A 19,961-nucleotide genomic window follows, 5' to 3' on the forward strand; every position below is an offset into this window, starting at 1 on the left:
GAACGGTAGTGTAGGAGAAACTGATATTGTAATTTTTTAATGCCATCAAGAAAAACTGGTGATTCTATACTCAAACTAAATACTTAATTTGCTGATTATTCTACTCGTTTGTTTTTGTTTTTTTTTCCTCTCCTTCCCCTTTTTAGGTCAAACGCAGAAAACCCAGGCTGTCCTTAAGATCTTCTAATGCATACCATGCAGTGGAGGTGAAGGGTTCCACCACCCTCTTTTTTCACTAATTGGATAATAATTTATAATAAACTGTTTCCACTTTAGAAGAAATTTGCCTGCTTGTGATTCTTTATTGCCGAGAACATCTTGCTGCTCCACTTCCATAAAATGTTTCATTTGTGCTATTAATTCTTCAATGGGGGGGATATTGGGATCTCACCAATATTTAAGGAGCTGTTTTTTTGCTAGTATAAGCAGAGTATGTAATAAACCAGGTGGACCGCCCACCCTCCTGTCAGAGATCACGGTGTTACTCCAAAAGTGCAACAGTGTTAGATATGGAGAAAGGGTATACCGCGGGCCCCACATGGCATAAACTAGATCAGATACCTGTCCCCAATAGGAAACTGTCTCAGGACAGGACCAAAGGCAGTGCATGAGGTCAGAATAGGGATGCTGGCATTTAGGATAAGCTGTTAGTCTGTTTGATAGAGAGTCTTTTTTAGGAATGTTAAAGGCGTATATTGCCCCCATGTATGATTTTATATTGAGTTTCTCTCCACACTTCATTTATAATATGTTTCCTGAATTTAACCCATCCCATCCTTATCTTATCTGGAATTTCAACGTCTTCTAACTGTTGCCTCCAATATTTAAAAAAAGTGTCCGCGTGTACCTGTGGCACCCGTGTCTATAGCGCCACAAAATGCCTGCATGTGTAATATTCAATTATATTGCCAGTTATGGTGAGGGCTAAATTCTCTACTGTTATCATTACATACACACATTGTTACCCGATCCCTTACTGGAGGATTGTGCACTTTTGTCCAAACCAGGAAGTTGTGCATGACCCCTGAGAGGGGAGGAGGTGCTTGAGTAGTTGTAGTTTTGAAGAAGATGTAGCATCATGGAGGGTCCTGGTGCAAGGGAGAGAAGCATGCTCACTTTGCAAGGGCAAGCTGCACAAAGCCTGATCTCGGTCCCGAGAGCACAGAGACTTCCAGGGTCCGTGCTAAACTGAAAGACTGCTCAGTCTTTATGACTGGCAGAAAAGTGCTTTTTCCTAGGGGCTCAGCGGTGCATAGAATCAGGAACACTACTACAGGTGAGAGTAGGTTTTTTCCACAGGATTCAAGCTGCCTGCTCATTGGAAGGGATCACGGATCCAGTAACTGTTTACCTTGGACCCCTGAGGATCCAATGAATCGTCTATCAGAGGTATACTTCGCAGCAGGAAGGCTACACAACCTCACAGCAGAGAATCTGAACCCTCACAATGCAGGTCTGTCCAAAACCCTGTATGTGAACTGTATAGAAGCTTCTGGAACTGTTTGCAGAACTCCAGTAAAAGGTACAAACTGGTAACAAGGTAGAAAGAGGTGGTGAAGCATTGTGTTACTATACACATACTGCCCTTTAAGAAGGTGTTGACTTTGAATGTTCTCACCCTGTCATTAAAGGAAATCACAACAAACATGTAGCACAATCTGTACTATGTGTTTATAACATAGACATTATGGAATATATTATGTCATATGTGATTTTCTTTTTACAAAACTAAGCAGTCTGTGACATTTCTGTTGCAACATTTTCTTATGTAGGATTTAGGTGTGCTCCTCATTCCTAGTTCAAGGTCAGTTATACCTCCTTCTCCACTCAATATAAAGTAGTTTGATTTGTCATCCTATGTTTTCATAAAGTTATACTTTTCCCCAGTAAAACATATTAAAAATCCATCTTTAATTTTCACTAACAAAGCTTCAAAAGAATAAAATGTCATCCTGAGTATAAAAGCAGCCATATCTCTCTAATGCTCACATTTTCACTAAGTTGCATATTTGGTAGTCACTTGACACTTTTAGAATAAAATGTTTCTTTAGACTTAAAGTAAAAAAGCAGCACCCAGTTGCCACCCAGTGAGAGAAAATTCTACTTGTGTTGACCCTGCTGTTGTGTTAGCCACTGATCACCAGCTGTCCAGTGTTGGGACACCACATATATTTATTTCCTGAACGGCTGTGTGACTGAAGAAGATGGAGTTACTGGAACTGTGTAGGTTGTGTTAGGCGTGAACAATAAATACAAACAGTTATAAGGATTTTCTATTTTAAAGAAAGTGGACCACAAACATTCTTACTTAAAATACACAGAGCAGATACTCACCCTCCCCAGGTTCAGTGCCGGCTCCCTGCTGTTGCCGCTTGCATAGCAGTTTTTTGGCTGTAGTGGTGATGTCACCTTGACAGGACGCATCACTGCTGCAGTCAGCTGCTGTGCTGAGCTAGATGGCACCGAGACCCGAGGAGAAACTGAGAGCTACCAATGGTCCAGTGGAGGGTGAGTATCCGCTCCCTTTGTTATTTTAGGTATAAAAAGGCTTTAGGAGTTACTTTCCTTAAGGTGGAAAACCACTTTAATATCAGCTGCTTATTTGATATCATTGAATGTTCAAATTTATTCCTTCCCTTTACAGTCAATTTTTTCATTTTTGCGCTTTTTTTTCCCTCTTCCATTCTTTAAAGAGCCATAACTTTTTTATTTTTCCTTCCACATTGCTGTATGACAGCTGTCTTTTTTACAGGATGAGTTGTAGTTTTGAATGACTTTAGTCATTTTACCTCACAATGCACTGAAAAATGGGAAAAAAAATTCCAGGTGTGATGAAATGCGGGACAAAATACAATTGTGCCATGGTGCTTTGTAATTTGTTTTTATGGTGTACATTTTGTGGTAAAGGTTACTCTGAATCATGATTTTACAGGTCAATATGATTATGGCCATACCAAATTTGTATAGTGTCACGATTCCTATTCTCAATGTGGTGAGTGACAGCTCAACCGTCCAATCTGGGGCAGAGGCATGCTAAGCTGTCAGTATTGTGATAGACAGACGGCTCAGCAGTCTAATCTGAGGCTTGGGCATGCTGAGCTGTCAGTGTGGTGAGTGACAGTCCAGTCACCCAATCAGGGCCGAGGCGTGCTGGGTTTCCTCCAGTTGTCTCCTGTTCGGACTAATTCCCAGGTTATTTATTCGTCTGTCTATTCTAGTATTCTGATCTTTGTTGCCCGACCTTGGAGTTGCCTTTGACCATCAATTTGTCTAGCCTCTTTGTCTTGATCTGCTAACTTCTTGGAATTCTGACACCGAACTATGACATGACTACGCCTTTGCCTCACCCCTCTGTTTATGACGTACCTCCCTGGCTTTCGACATCGGACTCCTTGACTTGCCCACTTCGCGGCTTTTCCGTGAGTAGTAACTAGCGTCACATATAGCTTTTTTTAATTTAAGGTCAGAAAAAAATTCAGAAATTGGGTGGGTTTATATCGCCATATTCTGAGACTTGTAACATTTTTGCTTTTCCATTGATTGAGCTGAGCGGAGGCTTGTTTTTTGTATGTTGAGCTCACGATTTTATTCATACCATTTTTGGATATATACTGTACGACTTTTGATCTGTTTTTTAGGGAGGAGTAGTAGCTAAAAAAGATTTCTTGTGTTTTGATATCCCTTTCTCGTTACGGAGCTTACCGATCGGGTTAATTATATTTATATTTTTATCAGACTTTTATGAACGTGGAGATACCAAATATTTTTATTCATTTTCTTTCTTTTTTATTTCTTTATTTTCAATGATACAATGGAAGAAAAGGAGGTGATTTGAACTTTTAGATTTTTTTACATTTTTATTTTTTAGTCCCCTTAGGGGCGTGAACCTGCAATCGTCCAATTGCTTATACTATAGACTGCCATACCACAGTATGGCAGTATATAGTGTAAATCTCATTCTCTTTTGAAGCTTAGCATATAGCTAAGCTTCATAAGAGTACCAAAAGGGTGGTGAAGCGAACTTTTAGCAGGCCCCTGTCTGCCCTAGTAACTCATTGGCCACTCGCAATCTCGTCACAGGGCACCGATGGGATCCGGTAAGCATGAGCAGCGACTAGCGTTCCATTAAAATGCAGAGGCATTAAAATGGTTAAAGGCCACAGCCGGCCACATTTGTAAAAGACAGATGCCGGCTATTTAATATACCGTAGTTAGTTGATATCACCATCCATTCCCATTTTATTTAGGTGCATCCATATAAATGGCCCACCCTGTACATTGGAAAATGAAGGTTCTAAAAGTTAGAGCATAGCCTGGAATAAATATACAGTGGCACACGTAGACACTACAAAACCCAGCATAACTAAGCAAAAAATAAATACACAGTGGAGAATAGAAGGGCTCTCTCATCCTGGTCACAGGAGGCAGGCTGAACAGAAGCACAAACTTCAGGCTACCTTATCAGCTTGGTGACACTGGGATGGATTTCACACTGCTGAATACTAAGTCCATTTCTCCAATCTGCATGTACTGTACAGCTGATGCTGTGGCATGCAGAGAGAGGGCAGGGAGAGAAACTACAGGAGCCTGCTATGGAAGGAGAGGATAGAAGACAGCAGCATGCATAAACAGATCCGAGGGGACTGACATGAGATACAGGGGTCTGCTTGGGAAGAAGAGGGGCCAACTATTAACATTAGCCAGCCTAGCATTTGCCAAAATTGCCAGATAGACTGTCCAAGTCTGCGTTCAAATAAATAGCTACCTTATTGACATAATTTCTTAAGTCCTGAATAGGACCATTCTGTGCCAATTAATTGTTTAATACATTGCTCAAAAAAATGAAAGGACACTTAAATCCCACATTGGATGTCAGTGAACAAAATATTCAACCTGAATGTCTTTGCCGATATATATTGCGTAACTTGCTGAATATTATTACTGGTCAATGAAAACCAAAGTCATGAACTATCTGAGATTTGGATTCCAAATCACTCTTAAATTAAAAAAATAAATAAATAAATTAAATCACAGGCAAATCCCATTTTTGTTCATTTCAACATGGCATCTCATTATGTGACTCAGTGATGAGAATGGTCCCCACGTGCCTGTATGCACTACCTATAACATCAGGGTATGCTCCTGATGAGATGGCAGATGGTATCCTCAGAGATATTCTCCCAGATCAGGGAACCAATGAGCTCCTGGTGCTACTTGGCGGCTTCTGATGCAGAGGTTCTCAATTGGATTCAGATCCGGGGAACGTGAGGGCAAGTCAATGGTATCAAAGTCCTCATCATAGAGGAACTGGCTAAATACTCTGGGCACATGAGGCCAGGCATTATTCTGCATCAGAAGGAACTCCTCACCCACTGCACAAGCGTAAGATTTGACAATCCCTCTGAGGATTTCATTCCAGGACTTACCAGCAATCATGGTACCATTGACTGTCACGTGAATGGTTGTGCGATCCTCCAAGGGGATGCCTTCCCCGACCATCACTGATACGCTACCAAACCAATCATGCTTGAAGATCTTGCAGACAGCATCGTGTTCAAAAAGGCATTTCCAGATTCTTTCATGCCTGTCACAAGTGCTCAGTGTGAATCTGTTCTCATCTGCAAAGATGACAGCAGACTTAACAATTCTAATGTTCCCTGGCACATTCCAAACAAATTTCACTGTCCTGGCTGTGACCACAAGATCCAATACAAAATGTAGAGCTCTTGTGAAGTCTGTTTCAACAAGTAGCTGGTGTCCAGAAACATGCACACCAGTTGCCTACTGAAGGTTATTTTATAGGATCTGACAGAGTTCCTCCAGTTCCTCCAGTTCCTTCTCATACAAAGCAGAAGATACCAATTTTGCTGCCCCTCCGTCCGGCTCTTCTAATGTAATGACCAATGTCTTGTTATCTGCTACATACTCTTAGGACAGTGCATGGGAGACACAACAAAGCTTCTTGCGATGGCACGTATGAATGTGCCACTTTGGAAGAGCTGGGCTTCCTGTGCAACCTGAATTGGCTAAAGGTACCATCTCATGCAACCAGTAGTGACAAGGACACCAGCAAAATGCAAAACTAGAGAACAATCAGGAAAAATAAGAAAAGAGTAATTGTCTGTGGTCACCACATGCAGAACCATTCCCCTTTTATGTGTTGTCTTGCTGCTGCCTTGTCAGTGCACCCATTACCATTTTCACTTAACCAAAGAAGGTGAAATTGATTCACAATCACGTGTGCTTCCTAACTGTACAGGCTAATGTCCCAGAAGTTTAATTGACCTGGTGATATACTGTGATGCATAACTGTTCTTTTAATTTGTTGAGTAGTTTATACCTTTATAGAAATAGCATTGCTGTGGCTTTGTTACAGAGCTTCAAACCTCCCAGCTTTTATTTTGACCATGCAACTGAGTTACAGATGACGTCACATTTGGGAGAAAAATTAGTATAGGGAAACCTAATGGACCCCAATAAAAGTCAATGAGGTTTACCGGGTGGCATTAGTATCAGTCTTATGATTGATTGGCTACTGTGTCATGGTGTAGTTATAAAAGGCCCACATACACATTAGATTAATGTCGGATGAACATTGTCGATATTACTGGGTTTGGCCATCAGTCTAATGTTTATAGGGGGCTTTTTACTTTCCCCAACAATTGATTGGTAGTCACTTTTCCTTTTGTTCTCTGCCAGATAAGCCATCGCCAGAGATGTCTGGCAGCGGCTCTCTGTAGAGAACACAGGAGCACTCAGCAGAGTAAGCGTTCCTCTGTATGGATTAAGCAAGTTACCACCTATCTATTGAATAGCTGATAACGGTTAGATTGATTTTGTAACTGATTGCCAAAACACCCTGCCATTCCAGTGAAAGAAAAAGACTAAAAAGTGATGGTCCATAGTGTAGAGGTACTGGGTAAATAAAATAAATCTGGGAGTAAGCAAATCTGCTCACTTTGATGAGAAGTGCTTAATAGGCACACCTGTTTTGACCTGATGAAGGTACAAGTTCGGTGCTAAAACACATAGCCTCAATAAAGTCACCATCCTTCTACCTATAAGCCGTCATCTTTTCTAGAACCCAGTCGGTCCTTGTTTTTCTTCTACACTCTACAACAGTTATCGTCAGTGCCATAGACTTTATGGCGATTTCTGAGCACTGAGCTTGCCCATCTTCATCAGTACCATAAACCTGATTGGAGCGAAAGGGTGCATGTATTATCTTCTGTTCCATTTAACTCCTCCATATTGTGGTCTTGCATGGGTCCCAAGTTCTGCTGTTTCATGGAGTTCCCAGTAGTGAGACTGATACCAATCTAACATTTATCTAGTGGATAGCCCTAATTGCTTGAAAAAGAAATTGTTTATTCTATGACATATTCATGTAAGGTTGCCTATTGCTGTGTTATTAAGTAATATATTACATAGTAGATGCAGAAGATGAGGACTGAGTTGTCTTTACTCTATGAGCCAGAATGGAATTTTTTTCTGGTGGACTTGTACAGTATGTGCCGTTCATCTAAGATTGGCTTCTTTTGAAAAAAAAAATAGCTATTTTCCACAAGTGTTGGGAGAGGTGCTCAGTCGGTCAGCTGAATAATCTCCATACATGAGTCATAAATCCTACAGGTTTATGGCGCTATTGACTTGCCACTGTCTCTAACATATAATTCATAATATTAGACAAATTATTCCATATATTCCATATTGTGTTATACTTTTTATGGCTGCAATATATTAACGCCTTTTAAAATGTGTATATATATATATATATATATATATATATATATATACATACAATTAGGTCCGGAAATATCTGGACACTGAAGTAAGTTTTGTCATTTTAACTGTTTACTAAAACATATTCAAGATACAGTTATATAATCAATATGGGCTTAAAATGAAGACTCTCAGCTTTAATTTGAGGTTATTCACATCCTAATTGAAGTCAGGGTTTATGAATTATAAATGTAAGAGAAACAGACCATCATTAGGTTGGAAAAAAAAGATGAAATCCATCAGAGAGATAGCAGAAATGTTAGGAATGGCCAAATCAACAGTTTGGTACGTTCTGCAAAAAAAGAGAGCACATTTGTGAGCTTGGGAACTTAAACAGGCTTGGACATCCACGGAAGACAGCAGTGGTGGATGATGCTTTCCAGGGTGAAGAAAAACCCCTTCACAACATCCACCCAAGTGAAGAACACTTTCCAGGAAGTATGTGTTTCAGTATCTAAGTTTACCATAAAGAGAAGACTTCATGAGAGCAAATACAGAGGGTTCACCACGAGGTGCAAACCATTAAATCAGCCTTAAAATAGACTAGACCAGATTAGACTTTGCAAAAAAAACATCTAAAGAAGCCAGCCCAGTTTTGGGAAAGCATTCATTGTACAGATGAAACTAAGATCAACCTGTACCAGAATGATGGGAAGAAGAATGTATGGAGAAGGATTGGAACGGTTCATGATTCAAAGCACACAACATCATCTGTAAAACATGGTGGAGACAGTGTGATGGCATGGGCATGCATAGCTTCCAATTGCACTGGGTCACTAGTGTTTATTAATGCTGTGACTGAAGACAGAAGCAGCTGAATGAATTCTGAGTGTACAGGGTGTAATGCAGCGGCTTGCTTGGCATTACTGTAATGGTCCAGGATGTGTTTTGGGCTGACCATGTACCTCTGATAAGCAGTTGTGAATGGTGCAATAAACTGCTGAAGTATGAAAACTGAAAAACGTGGCTGGTGTGCTTTAATTGACCCGGTGCAGCGAGTATTCCCCAGTATGATGACTAGCGCTGCCTTACATGTGGTTCGAGAATGCGGGCAATTGCAGCCCGGTTGCTAGGGGCAGCTGCAGCCCGGTTGCTGGGGGCAACCACAGCCCGGTTGCTAGGGGCAACGGCAGCCTTGTTGCTAGAGGTAACGGCATTGAACGACGAGTGTGGATGCAAGCATCTTGCTGTGGCTCGGCGGGGTCACGAAGATTAAAGCATCTGGCTGCAACTCTTTGGGGTTGCGAAGATTGTCGTCGCACTCAAACCGGTTTTGCTGTGGCTCGGCGGGGTCACGAAGATTAAAGCATCTTGCTGTGACTCGGCGGGGTCACGAAGATTAAAGCATCCTTGCGGTAACTCGGCAGGGGTTATGAAAATTGTCGTCGCACTCAAACCTGGTTTGCTGTGGCTCGGTGGGGCCACAAAAATTTTCTGGGGAGAGCGGTGTGTGTGAATAGTGTACCGCGATGGCTGTGAACGGAACAGCAAAAGAAAATGAAGCTATTGAGCGATTAAAGTGCCGGTTAAAACCGCAGCAGGTATTTGGGAAACTTCTACTGGACATGGTGCAGGAACCGCAGGAGCGGTGGGCACCGTATAGAATGGCGGCAGTGGACCATTCTGTGAACTCTCCGGGGGCGCCATTGTTGTCCCAGACTGCCCGGGGAGGTGGTAAGAGCTGTTGTGAACTGAGTCCTAAGACTATTGTTGATTTTTCTTGTAAAAATTCCCCTACCGGTGTGGTTGTTAAAAAGGGGGCGGAGTCTAAAAAAGGAGCGGTTGTTCAAAACAGCATGGAGTATAGAAAAACAAAAAATTTTACTGGTGGTGGGTTGGTACCGCCTAAAAATGACAATGTGACCATTGATAATGGAGTAGCTACAGTAGAAGGGGGTGACGTCAAGGTGGGAGGTGACTTGTTGGTCCACGACACCATAGGGAGTGACGCAGACCCCACAACTGATGGTGACACTACAAAAGTAGAAAGAGAGTTCAGTCAGGAGGGGCTAGACGAGGGGAGAGAGTCCCCCTCTCCTCGTCGACGGCGCAAGGGCCACAAAAAGGTTGCTCCTGTAGTCTTTGCTGAAAGTGAAAATAAAGAAAATGTAGTACTGTGTGCCTTTGTTTCAAGTGTGGATCCTCCTTTAGAGGCTGAAGAGGAGGTGCCGTTGCCAGTAGCAACCTCCGGTACAGTACTGAGACAGAAGGATCTGACAGCCCTGAAAGAGGAGGCGGCCAGTCATGACCAAGAGCTGGAGCCTATCAGGCCGCAGTGTCAGAGTGACGTGCAGCAACTAAGGAAAAACCTGGAGTCTGAACAGCAGAAAATATGCCAGGTTGTGAGGAACTGGCAGCGAGACCTGGAGGGAAGCGACGAGGAGGTTAACCAATGGAAGGAAGCGTTCTACGAAATAGAGGAGGACCGCCGCAAAATCAAGGAGGAGGTTTTTCAATTGGAGATTGACAAAGCGGAGTGTGAAGATGAGTTGTGTGAGGTGAAAGGTCGCTTCTCTCTGGTACAGTTAGTTAGAGCTGTCTGCCCTAAAGGAGGCGATGCAGGATGAAGTTTCTGGGCGTGAACAAAACCTTGAACGACTGCGCGAACAGTTCAACCGGGAGCTGTGTGAATCCAAGAAGGAATATAGTGAAAGCACAACAAATTAAAAGAGACTATGAGGATCTCCTCAAGGTTAAAGGAAAACTAGAGGATGATAAGGCGGGTGCGGAACACATGCGCCAAGTGGTTGAGACCACTCTGCAGGACACCCGTGATGAAAATGGGGATCTCCGCAGAAAGTCTCTAGGTCTGGAGGCTCAGGTGAAGGAACTGCAGATGTTCTGTGACAATCTCCAGAGGGCAGAGCCTTGCCTTAAGGAAAGAATCAGCAAGATGGAGGAGTCTATTGGAGAAGCCACAGACCAGGGCCAGGAGTTGACCACTGGAGATGGGAGGTATGAAACAAATACCTACTCGAATAATGCGAGCTCGGATGATTCGGTGGATGTAGGAGCCAAGATCAAGGAGTCGCTACAAGCCCATATGAAGCAAGAGAAGCTTGAGAGACTGGCTGTTGAGAGCCGAGTGGGTGCATTGGAGACAGAGAGGTCTGAGAGAACTCTACTGTTAAAGGAGCAGCTGAAGCAGGAAGAGCTTCAGAGATGGGCTGCTGAGAGGCGAGTAGCCGAGCTAGAGGAAGAAGTTGTCAAGCTCGAAGGTCGCCTGGCAAAGCACCACTCAGTGAATGAGGCCTCCTTGGAGAAGGAAAAGGGCAGACAAGTGGCACTTACTCGTTTATACCATGAGAAGGTGGACCTCAGGAGAGCTGAGAAAATGTTAACCGAAGATAAATATGAAATGGAAGTGGTCAAGACGGAAATTCTTGAGTTTGTAGCTGTGAGTCAGCTAGGGGAAGCATACAGGGTGAAGAAGCTGAAAGTCAGTTGCCCCTGAAACCTGAGCTAGATGATCTTTTGGGGACCACTGGTGAGACAGAAACGTCTCGGTACAAATGTCTCATAGATGTTCCCGAGGATTTGAGGGAAGATTGCACCAGTGAGTCCGTGCATGAAGAGTTTAAGAAGGCCGTGGGAGCCTGTAAGGTGTACTCGACCTCAGGAGCTAAACAGCTGGTGGTCCTGTCCACAACCGAAGTCACAGTGAAGAGGGTGGCGATCCTAAGTGACATGCACTGGCGATGTATTCGCACGAAGCGGTTTCTCCGGTTGAAGACGGAACAAGCCGTTAGACAACTGGAGCTTATGAGAAAAGCTCAGTCTGCGGGAAGAGGTCATCCAGGTGCCTCATGTTCTGGTGAGAAAGCTCATTGGGAGGAATGGCCGAGCCATGCAGATGATGGTAAAGAAGTCTGGTGTGATGAAAGTAAGCAGTCCACGTGATCGTCAGGACTGGATACCAGATGAAGACGGCATGGTGTCATTCTCCGCTGTAGGAACGGAAGAAAGCCTGGAATATATGCGCATGCTGATAGAGTACCGAGTGACCTACCTGCGAGAGGTAGAACAGTTGAATCTCGCCAGACTACAAATGGAAAGGCAGCATCGCCTGAGCAGCAGAAAGTGGCCGCCGTCTAGAAATTGTGAGACCAGACAGAGAAAGGGCCCCCTAAATAACAGAACGGCTACAGTAGAAGTTAGAGACATTTCAAGATGTCCTGAGAGTAGTGGGCGTGGGTTTAGAGGTAGTGAGACCTCCTGTAACTCAGGTCTGAGTGGCCTATACAAATGACCCAATAGAGGACTGGACAGTACGGAGTCAAACCGGACCTTAGATACCAGGGCATGTGAGTCACACAGCTGTATTGACCGCTGGGAGCGGGGGAGGTCTGACAAGGTTACGACTGACCGCTGGGAGTAGGGGAGGTCTGACAAAGTTACGACCCGGAAATGTGACTTGACGAGGTCAGTGACAATGACGAATGGTAGGTCCCTAAGGAATGGGCTAATGTCGACGATTAATGTTCCAGGCGCTGAACAGCGCAATTGTCAAGTACATGGTCTCGGTGTGAACTGTGGGTTATGAGGTAATTGTGTATACTATGTGTTCAACCCCACAAGTTTGAACAGAGGGGGGGATATGTAATGCAGCGGCTTGCTTGGCATTACTGTAATGGTCCAGGATGTGTTTTGGGCTGACCATGTACCTCCCCCTCAGGTGACTGGTCACATGACTGTGACATAGTACAGGTCCTGTGCACACAGAATGTCTGATCACATGACTGTGACATCAGCACAGGTCCTGTGGGTGTGTACTACAGGATATAAACCCTGGTAGTCTTGAGACAGGGTGTGTGTAAGGCGTGAGGCCTGTTCCCGTGTGGGACACCGCTAGAGTGAGAGGCTTAGTGAGGTCTAGTGAAGCCTGGTGAAGCCTGAAAGGCGGAGGCTGGATCCTTAGCTGTGTAAGCGATCCCAGTAGCCTTGGAGGGCCAGAGGCTTGGAAGGCAAGAGTCCTGAAAGACAGAGGCTGGATGTTGGCTGTGTAAGCATACCAGTAGCCTTGGATGGTACGAGGGCTGGAGACCCCCATCTGGGAAGCCGTAAAGCCACAGTGGTGGCAGAATAAACTTGAAGCAGCTAAAACCCGCCAAAGGTAAAAACACTGCGTTATATGGACATTTATGTTGTTACCTAGCTGAGGGCTGTAACTGGAGCCAAGTGGACGTGACTGTCGCTGGAAAGGCTCCCGAATTTTATGTGTGTAATATGCCGATGAGCCACTAATATGGACTGTGTAATAAGCAGTTATGAAGTGCAATAAACTGCTGAAGTGTGAAAACTGAAAAACGTGGCTGGTGTGCTTTAATTGACCCGGTGCAGCGAGTATCCCCCTGTATGATGACTAGCGCTGCCTTACAAGGGCTGTACTTTCAGCTCAGATTCAACCAAATGCAGCAAGGTTGATTGGACGGCGCTTCACAGTACGGATAGACAATGTCCCAAAACGTACTGCAAAAGCAACCCAGGAGTTTTTTAAGGCAAAGAAGTAGAATCTTCTGCAATGGCCAAGGCAATCAGCAGATCTCAACCCCATCGAGCATGCATTTCACATACTTAAGACAAAACTTAAGGCAGAAAGACCCGCAAACAAGCAACAACTGAAGTCAGCTGCAGTAAAGGCTTGGCAAAGCCTCACAAAGGAGGAAACTCAGCGTTTGGCGACATCCATGGCTTCCAGAAAGGACCGGCATTAGGGAGGTCAGACTGGACAATTGCTCAAACCCGCCAATCCCTTGAGGGCCCCCAGTGTTTACAGCAGGATCTACACTAATAGCTTCATCACCGTAACTTCCGATGTGGAGACTGCTTCAGGACCTTTGGTGAGATCACGATCATGTGCCCAGTCATGTGACCATGATGTCACCACAGGTATTGTACTCTTTGGGACTTCAGGACTTTTGGTGACATCACGATCATGTGATGAGTAATATGACCATGATGTCACCACAGGTCCTGCACACTGCGGGAGTCGGAAGAACCGAAGAGGAGATGGACTAATGGTAAGTTCTCTATTGTCTGTGTGTGTGTGCGTCTGTCTTTGTATCTGTGTTTGTGTGTCCCTGTGTGTGTGTCTGTGTGTGTGGTTGAGGCTAGAATGTATGGGATCCTGGTAAGTATATATTAGTGAAGTCATCAGAATGTATGGACTCTTTGTAGGTATATATGTGTATATATGTAAGTATGCTCTTTGTATGCATGTGTCTGTATGAAGGTGCTCTGTTTATACATATGTCTATATGTATGACTGTGCTCTGTGCATACATGTGTATATGTGCTCTGTGTGTACATATTTCTATGTATGTGTTCTGTATATATGTATATGTATGTGCTCTGTGTATACATGTGTGTATGTGCTCTGTGTATACATATATGTGTGTGTATGTGCTCAATGTATACATGTGTGCATGCTGTGTATGTATACATATGTGTGTGTAACATGCAGTGTTTGTGTCACATACTGTGTGTTTGCAGCATCCATTTATAAAATTCAGGCTGGACAGCTGCAGTAAAGGCTTGGCAAAGCATCACAAAGAAGGAAACCCAGTGTTTGGCGATATCCATGGCTTCCAGACAGGACCGGCATTAGGGAGGTCAGACTGGGCAATTGCTCAAAGCCCCCAATCCCTTGAAGACCCCCAGTGTGTACAGCAGGATCTACGCTAATAGCTTTATCACTGTAACTTCTGACGTGGAGACTGCTTTAGGAGCTTTGGTGAGATCACGATCATGTGCCCAGTCATGTGACCGTGATGTGACCACAGATCTTGTACTCTGCTTGACTTCAGGACTTTTGGTGACATTACGATTTTGTGATGAGTAATGTGACCATGATGTTACCACAGGTCCTGCACTCTGCGGGAGTCGGAAGAACCGGAGAGGAGATGGACTGATGGTAAGTTCTCTATTGTCTTGGTGTATATGTGTGTGTCTGTCTTTGTATATGTGTTTGTGTGTCTCTGTGTGTGTGGTTGAGGCTAGAATGTATGGGATCCTGGTAGGTATATATTAGTGAAGATATCAGAATGTATGGGATCCTCGTAGGTATATATTAGTGAAGTTATCAGAATGTATGGGCTCTTGGTAGGTATATACAGGTGCATCTCACTAAATTAGAATATCATCAAAAAGTTAATTTATTTCAGTTCTTCAATACAAAAAGTGAAACTCATATACTATATAGAGTCATTACAAACAGAGTGTTCTATTTCAAGTGTTTATTTCTGTTAATGTTGATGATTATGGCTTACAGCCAATGAAAACACAAAAGTCATTATCTCAGTAAATTAGAATACTTTATAACAACAGCTCTAAAAATGTTTTTAAAATCCGAAATGTTGGCCTACTGAAATGTATGTTCAGTAAATGCACTCAATACTTGGTCGGGGCTCCTTTTGCATCAATTACTCCATCAATGCGGCGTGGCATGGAGGCGATCAGCCTGTGGCACTGCTGAGGTGTTATGGAAGCCGAGGTTGCTTTGATAGCTGCCTTCAGCTCGTCTGCATTGTTGGGTCTGGTGTGTCTCATCTTCCTCTTGACAATACACCATAGATTCTCTATGGGGTTAAGGTCACAGAAGTTTGCTGGCCAATCAAGCACAGTGATACTCTTGTTTTTAAACCAGGTATTGGTACTTTTGGCAGTGTGGACAGGGGCCAAGTCCTGCTGGAGAATGAAATTTCCATCTCCAAAAAACTTGTCTGCAGAGGGAAGCATGAAGTGCTCTAAAAATTTCATGGTAGACGTCTGTGCTGACTTTGGTCTTGATAAAAGACAGTGGACCTACACCAGCAGGTGACATGACTCCCCAAACCATCACTGATTGTGGAAACTTCACAGTATACCTCAAGCAGCTTGGATTGAGTGCCTCTCCACTCTTCCTCCACTCTATGACCTTGATTTCCAAATGAAAATTGGAACTCTGGGACCTTGTGGAGTGTGTCAATGACTGCCTTCTGGACATCTGTCAAGTCAGCAGTCTTCCCCATGATTGTGGAGCCTACTGAAACAGACTATGGGACCTTTTTAAATGCTTAGGAAGCCTTTGCAGGTGTTTTTTGTTAATTATTTTAGTTTACTGAGATAACGACTTTTGTGTTTTCATTGGCTGTAAGCCATAATCATCAACATTAACAGAAATAAACACTTGAAATAGATCACTCTGTTTCTAATGACTCTATAATATGAGTTTCACTTTTTGCATTGAAGAACTGAAATAAATTAACTTTTGGATGATATTATCATTTAGTGAGATGCACCTGTATGTGTGTATATATGTAAGTATGCTTTTTGTATGCATGTGTCTGTATAAAGGTGCTCTGTTTATACACATGTCTATATGTATGTCTGTGCTCTGTGTATACATATGTCTATGTATGTGCTCTGTATACATTTATATGCATGTGCTCTGTGTATACATGTGTGTATTGTATGTGCTCTGTGTATACATATATGTGGTATGTATGTGCTCAATGTATACATGTGTGCATGCTGTATTTGTGTCACATACTGTGTGTTTGCAGCATCCATTTATAAAATTCAGGCTGGACAGACAAGAGTTTATAGGTGTAAACATGTTGGCAATCGCCTAACGAACGAGCAAACTGCTACTCATTCATTAGGTGATTGGATTGCTTATGGCGGAACAATAATCATTGCTCTCAGTGGCACATCACCTGGTGTAAACTGCAGATGTTGCTGATAACATGGTACGGTATGGGGACAGATTGATCTACTAGTGATCATTCTGTGCCCATGATTCTTCGTCAGCCTGTGTAAAGAGGCAGTGAAACAAGCGCCGAATGACTTCAAAATTGTTGATAACGCTCGTTTAATGGTCTGAACTGAGCCCATGTACATGCAGTCTAAATGTTTGAGTGTGAGTGTGCAATATATTAGCATTTAAGGCCCCACTTTAAACTTTTGCCCAGGGCCCCAATTTGCCTAAAACTGGCCCTGATTTCATACTTCAGGCAGTTATTGCCTACAAAGGATTCTATACAAAGTATTAAAAATAAACATTTTATTTATGGTAAAGTTAATTTGTCCAGTTACTATTGAACTCCTGAAATGAGAAGGCTTTGTAGAAAAATGGTTGCAATTCCTTAATGTTTCACAGGATATTTTTGTTGAACACCTTTAATTAAACGTGAAAGTCTACACTTCAATTGCATCTCAGTTGATTAATTTTAAATCTAAAATAGTGGCACGCAGAACACAAATCACGAAGATTTATTCAGCACTGTCCAAATAGTTCTGGACCGAACTGTCTGTAAAATGCTGTATACTTAATAGTGCTTTATAAGGGAGTAAAATAAATAAATTGTGTATCTACAGTGTATATATATATACAGTACAGACCAAAAGTTTGGACACACCTTCTCATTTAAAGATTTTTCTGTATTTTCACGACTTTGAAAATTGTACATTCACACTGAAGGCATCAAAACTATGAATTAACACATGTGGAATTATATACTTAACAAAACAGTGTGAAACAACTGAAAATATGTCTTATATTCTAGGTTCTTCAAAGTAGCCACCTTTTGCTTTGATGACTGCTTTGCACACTCTTGGCATTCTCTTCATGAGCTTCAAGAGGTAGTCACCAGAAATGGTTTTCACTTCACAGGTGTGGCCTGTCAGGTTTAATAAGTGGGATTTCATGCCTTTTAAATGGGGTTGGGACCATCAGTTGTGTTGTGCAAAAGTCAGGTGGATACACAGCTGATAGTCCTACTGAATAGACTGTTAGAATTTGTATTATGGCAAGAAAAAAACAGCTAAGTAAAGAAAAATGAGTGGCCATCATTACTTTTAGAAATGAAGGTCAGTCAGTGCGAAAAATTGGGAAAACTTTGAAAGTGTCCCCAAGTGCAGTTGCAAAAACCATCAAGCGCTACAAAGAAACTGGCTCACATGAGGACCGCCCCAGGAAAGGAAGACCAAGAGTCACCTCTGCTTCTGAGGATAAGTTTATCTGAGTCACCAGCCTCAGAAATCGCAGGTTAACAGCAGCTCAGATTAGAGACCAGGTCAATGCCACACAGAGTTCTAGCAGCAGACACATCTCTACAACAACTGTTAAGAGGAGACTTTGTGCAGCAGGTCTTCATGGTAAAATAGCTGCTAGGAAACCACTGCTAAGGACAGGCAACAAGCAGAAGAGACTTGTTTAGGCTTAAGAATACAAGGAATGGACATTAGACCAGTGGAAATCTGTGCTTTGGTCTGATGAGTCCAAATTTGAGATCTTTGGTTCCAACCACCGTGTCTTTGTGCCACGCAGAAAAGGTGAACGGATGGACTCTACATGCCTGGTTCCCACCGTGAAGCATGGAGGAGGAGGTGTGATGGTGTGGGGGTGGTTTGCTGGTGACACTGTTGGGGATTTATTCAAAATTGAAGGCATACCGAACCAGCATGGCTACCACAGCATCTTGCAGCGGCATGCTATTCCATCAGGTTTGCTTTTAGTTGGACCATCATTGCTTTTTCAACAGGACAATGACCCCAAACACACCTCCAGGCTGTGTAAGGGCTATTTGACCAAGAGGGAGAGTGATGGGGTGCTACGCCAGATGACCTGGCCTCCACAGTCACCAGACCTGAACCCAATCGAGATGGTTTGGGGTGAGCTGGACCGCAGAGTGAAGGCAAAGGGCCAACAAGTGCTAAGCATCTCTGGGAACTCCTTCAAGATTGTTGGAAGACCATTTCCAGTGACTACCTCTTGAAGCTCATCAAGAGAATGCCAAGAGTGTGCAAAGCAGTCATCAAAGCAAAAGGTGGCTACTTTGAAGAACCTAGAATATAAGACATATTTTCAGTTGTTTCACACTTTTTTGTTAAGTATATAATTCCACATGTGTTAATTCATAGTTTTGATGCGTTCAGTGTGAATGTACAATTTTCATAGTCATGAAAATACAGAAAAATCTTTATATGAGAAGGTGTGTCCAAACTTTTGGTCTGTACTGTATATGTATGTATATATATATATATATATATATATATATATATATTTACACATATCAGAAGATCAATTGATACAATTTTCTCAAATTACAGATTGTTTATTCTTGTAAGAAATCTGAAATTGCAGCCATTACTCTGCACATATTTATAAAGCTCTGATCACATTTCAAACATGGATGTTGGCATACTTTATAATGGACTCTGATATATACTCATATACATTATACTATACTTGGTTTCTTAGTTGGTGAAAAATCCTATATGTGAAATTAACATACAAAATAAACAGCTCTAAATTTGTTGGTTAAGGCTCAACGTTTCATAGGACTGCAGGTCACGAATGACAACTATAGCTCTGCCACATCTGTACGATAGGGTAATGTCTCACATAGATTTGTGGTGAATCACTGCTTTATAGTTCATGGATAGAGAACACAAAGTTACAATACCTATAAGGACGAGTATGGAGTAAAAAGGAGCAGGAAACCCATGAATTTTAAAGCCTGGTGCGAAGTTCATCAAAGATTAAACACTGAATGTGATAAGGAGAGAAAAGAACAACTTTGCATAATAAAAGCCATACCTGTGGAAGCTTCATATCATTAATGTCCCAGTTAAGAACTTTGTTTTGGGAAAGTAGGACCTTCTGTTCCATTGTAGACTGGCTACACTTGAGCATGCTGTGATTGCTGGGGGTCCGTGGACAGAATGTGCGCTTTTAGCTAGATCTGACCACTTCCAAGCAGTTATGACAAGAAAGTCACTTCCTAACTCTACTGCAATAAGTGACAGAAACAAGATAGTTTAGAGGAAAAATCCATCTTGTCTTGCCTGAAAAACTAGTTTCAGAAGTTACTTCACAAAACTGAGGCAAATGTACAGATAACATAAAAGTGATGACAAATTGTAAAGAAAGTACTGGACTAATGGCGAACAAGTAACATTCATTTTGATGAACTTCATTGACGTCATGTTCTACCTCAAGCCGCATTGAGAAATGCAGTAAAGAACTTTCTCTGATCATGCACCTTTGGTCATAGATTAAAGTACTGAAGATATTGACAACATTCTGTTAAACAGCACCATAAATGTAAAGTGGTTTGTGATTTTTGTTATATATTTATATGAGCTCCATTGAGAGATAACGGCAATCTACTCCATGTATGGGGGGTAAGTATGAA

General features: G+C 42.6%; 1 protein-coding gene across 1 annotated transcript in view; it reads right to left on the reverse strand.

Annotated features, from left to right (window-relative positions):
• GCM1 (glial cells missing transcription factor 1) overlaps positions 1-19,459 on the reverse strand; it is a 90,336-nt gene extending 70,877 nt beyond the window's left edge. Inside the window, exon 1 of the mRNA XM_073673139.1 lies at positions 19,364-19,459. Within this exon, the coding sequence (XP_073529240.1) occupies positions 19,364-19,459 (96 nt within the window). The remainder of the gene's footprint in view (positions 1-19,363) is intronic.
• Between the last annotated feature and the right edge of the window lie 502 nt (positions 19,460-19,961).

Source organism: Phyllobates terribilis, unplaced genomic scaffold (assembly GCF_046119375.1).
Source record: "Phyllobates terribilis strain yellow unplaced genomic scaffold, ASM4611937v1 Scaffold_3__8_contigs__length_932513732, whole genome shotgun sequence".
Taxonomy (NCBI): Eukaryota; Metazoa; Chordata; class Amphibia; order Anura; family Dendrobatidae; genus Phyllobates; species Phyllobates terribilis.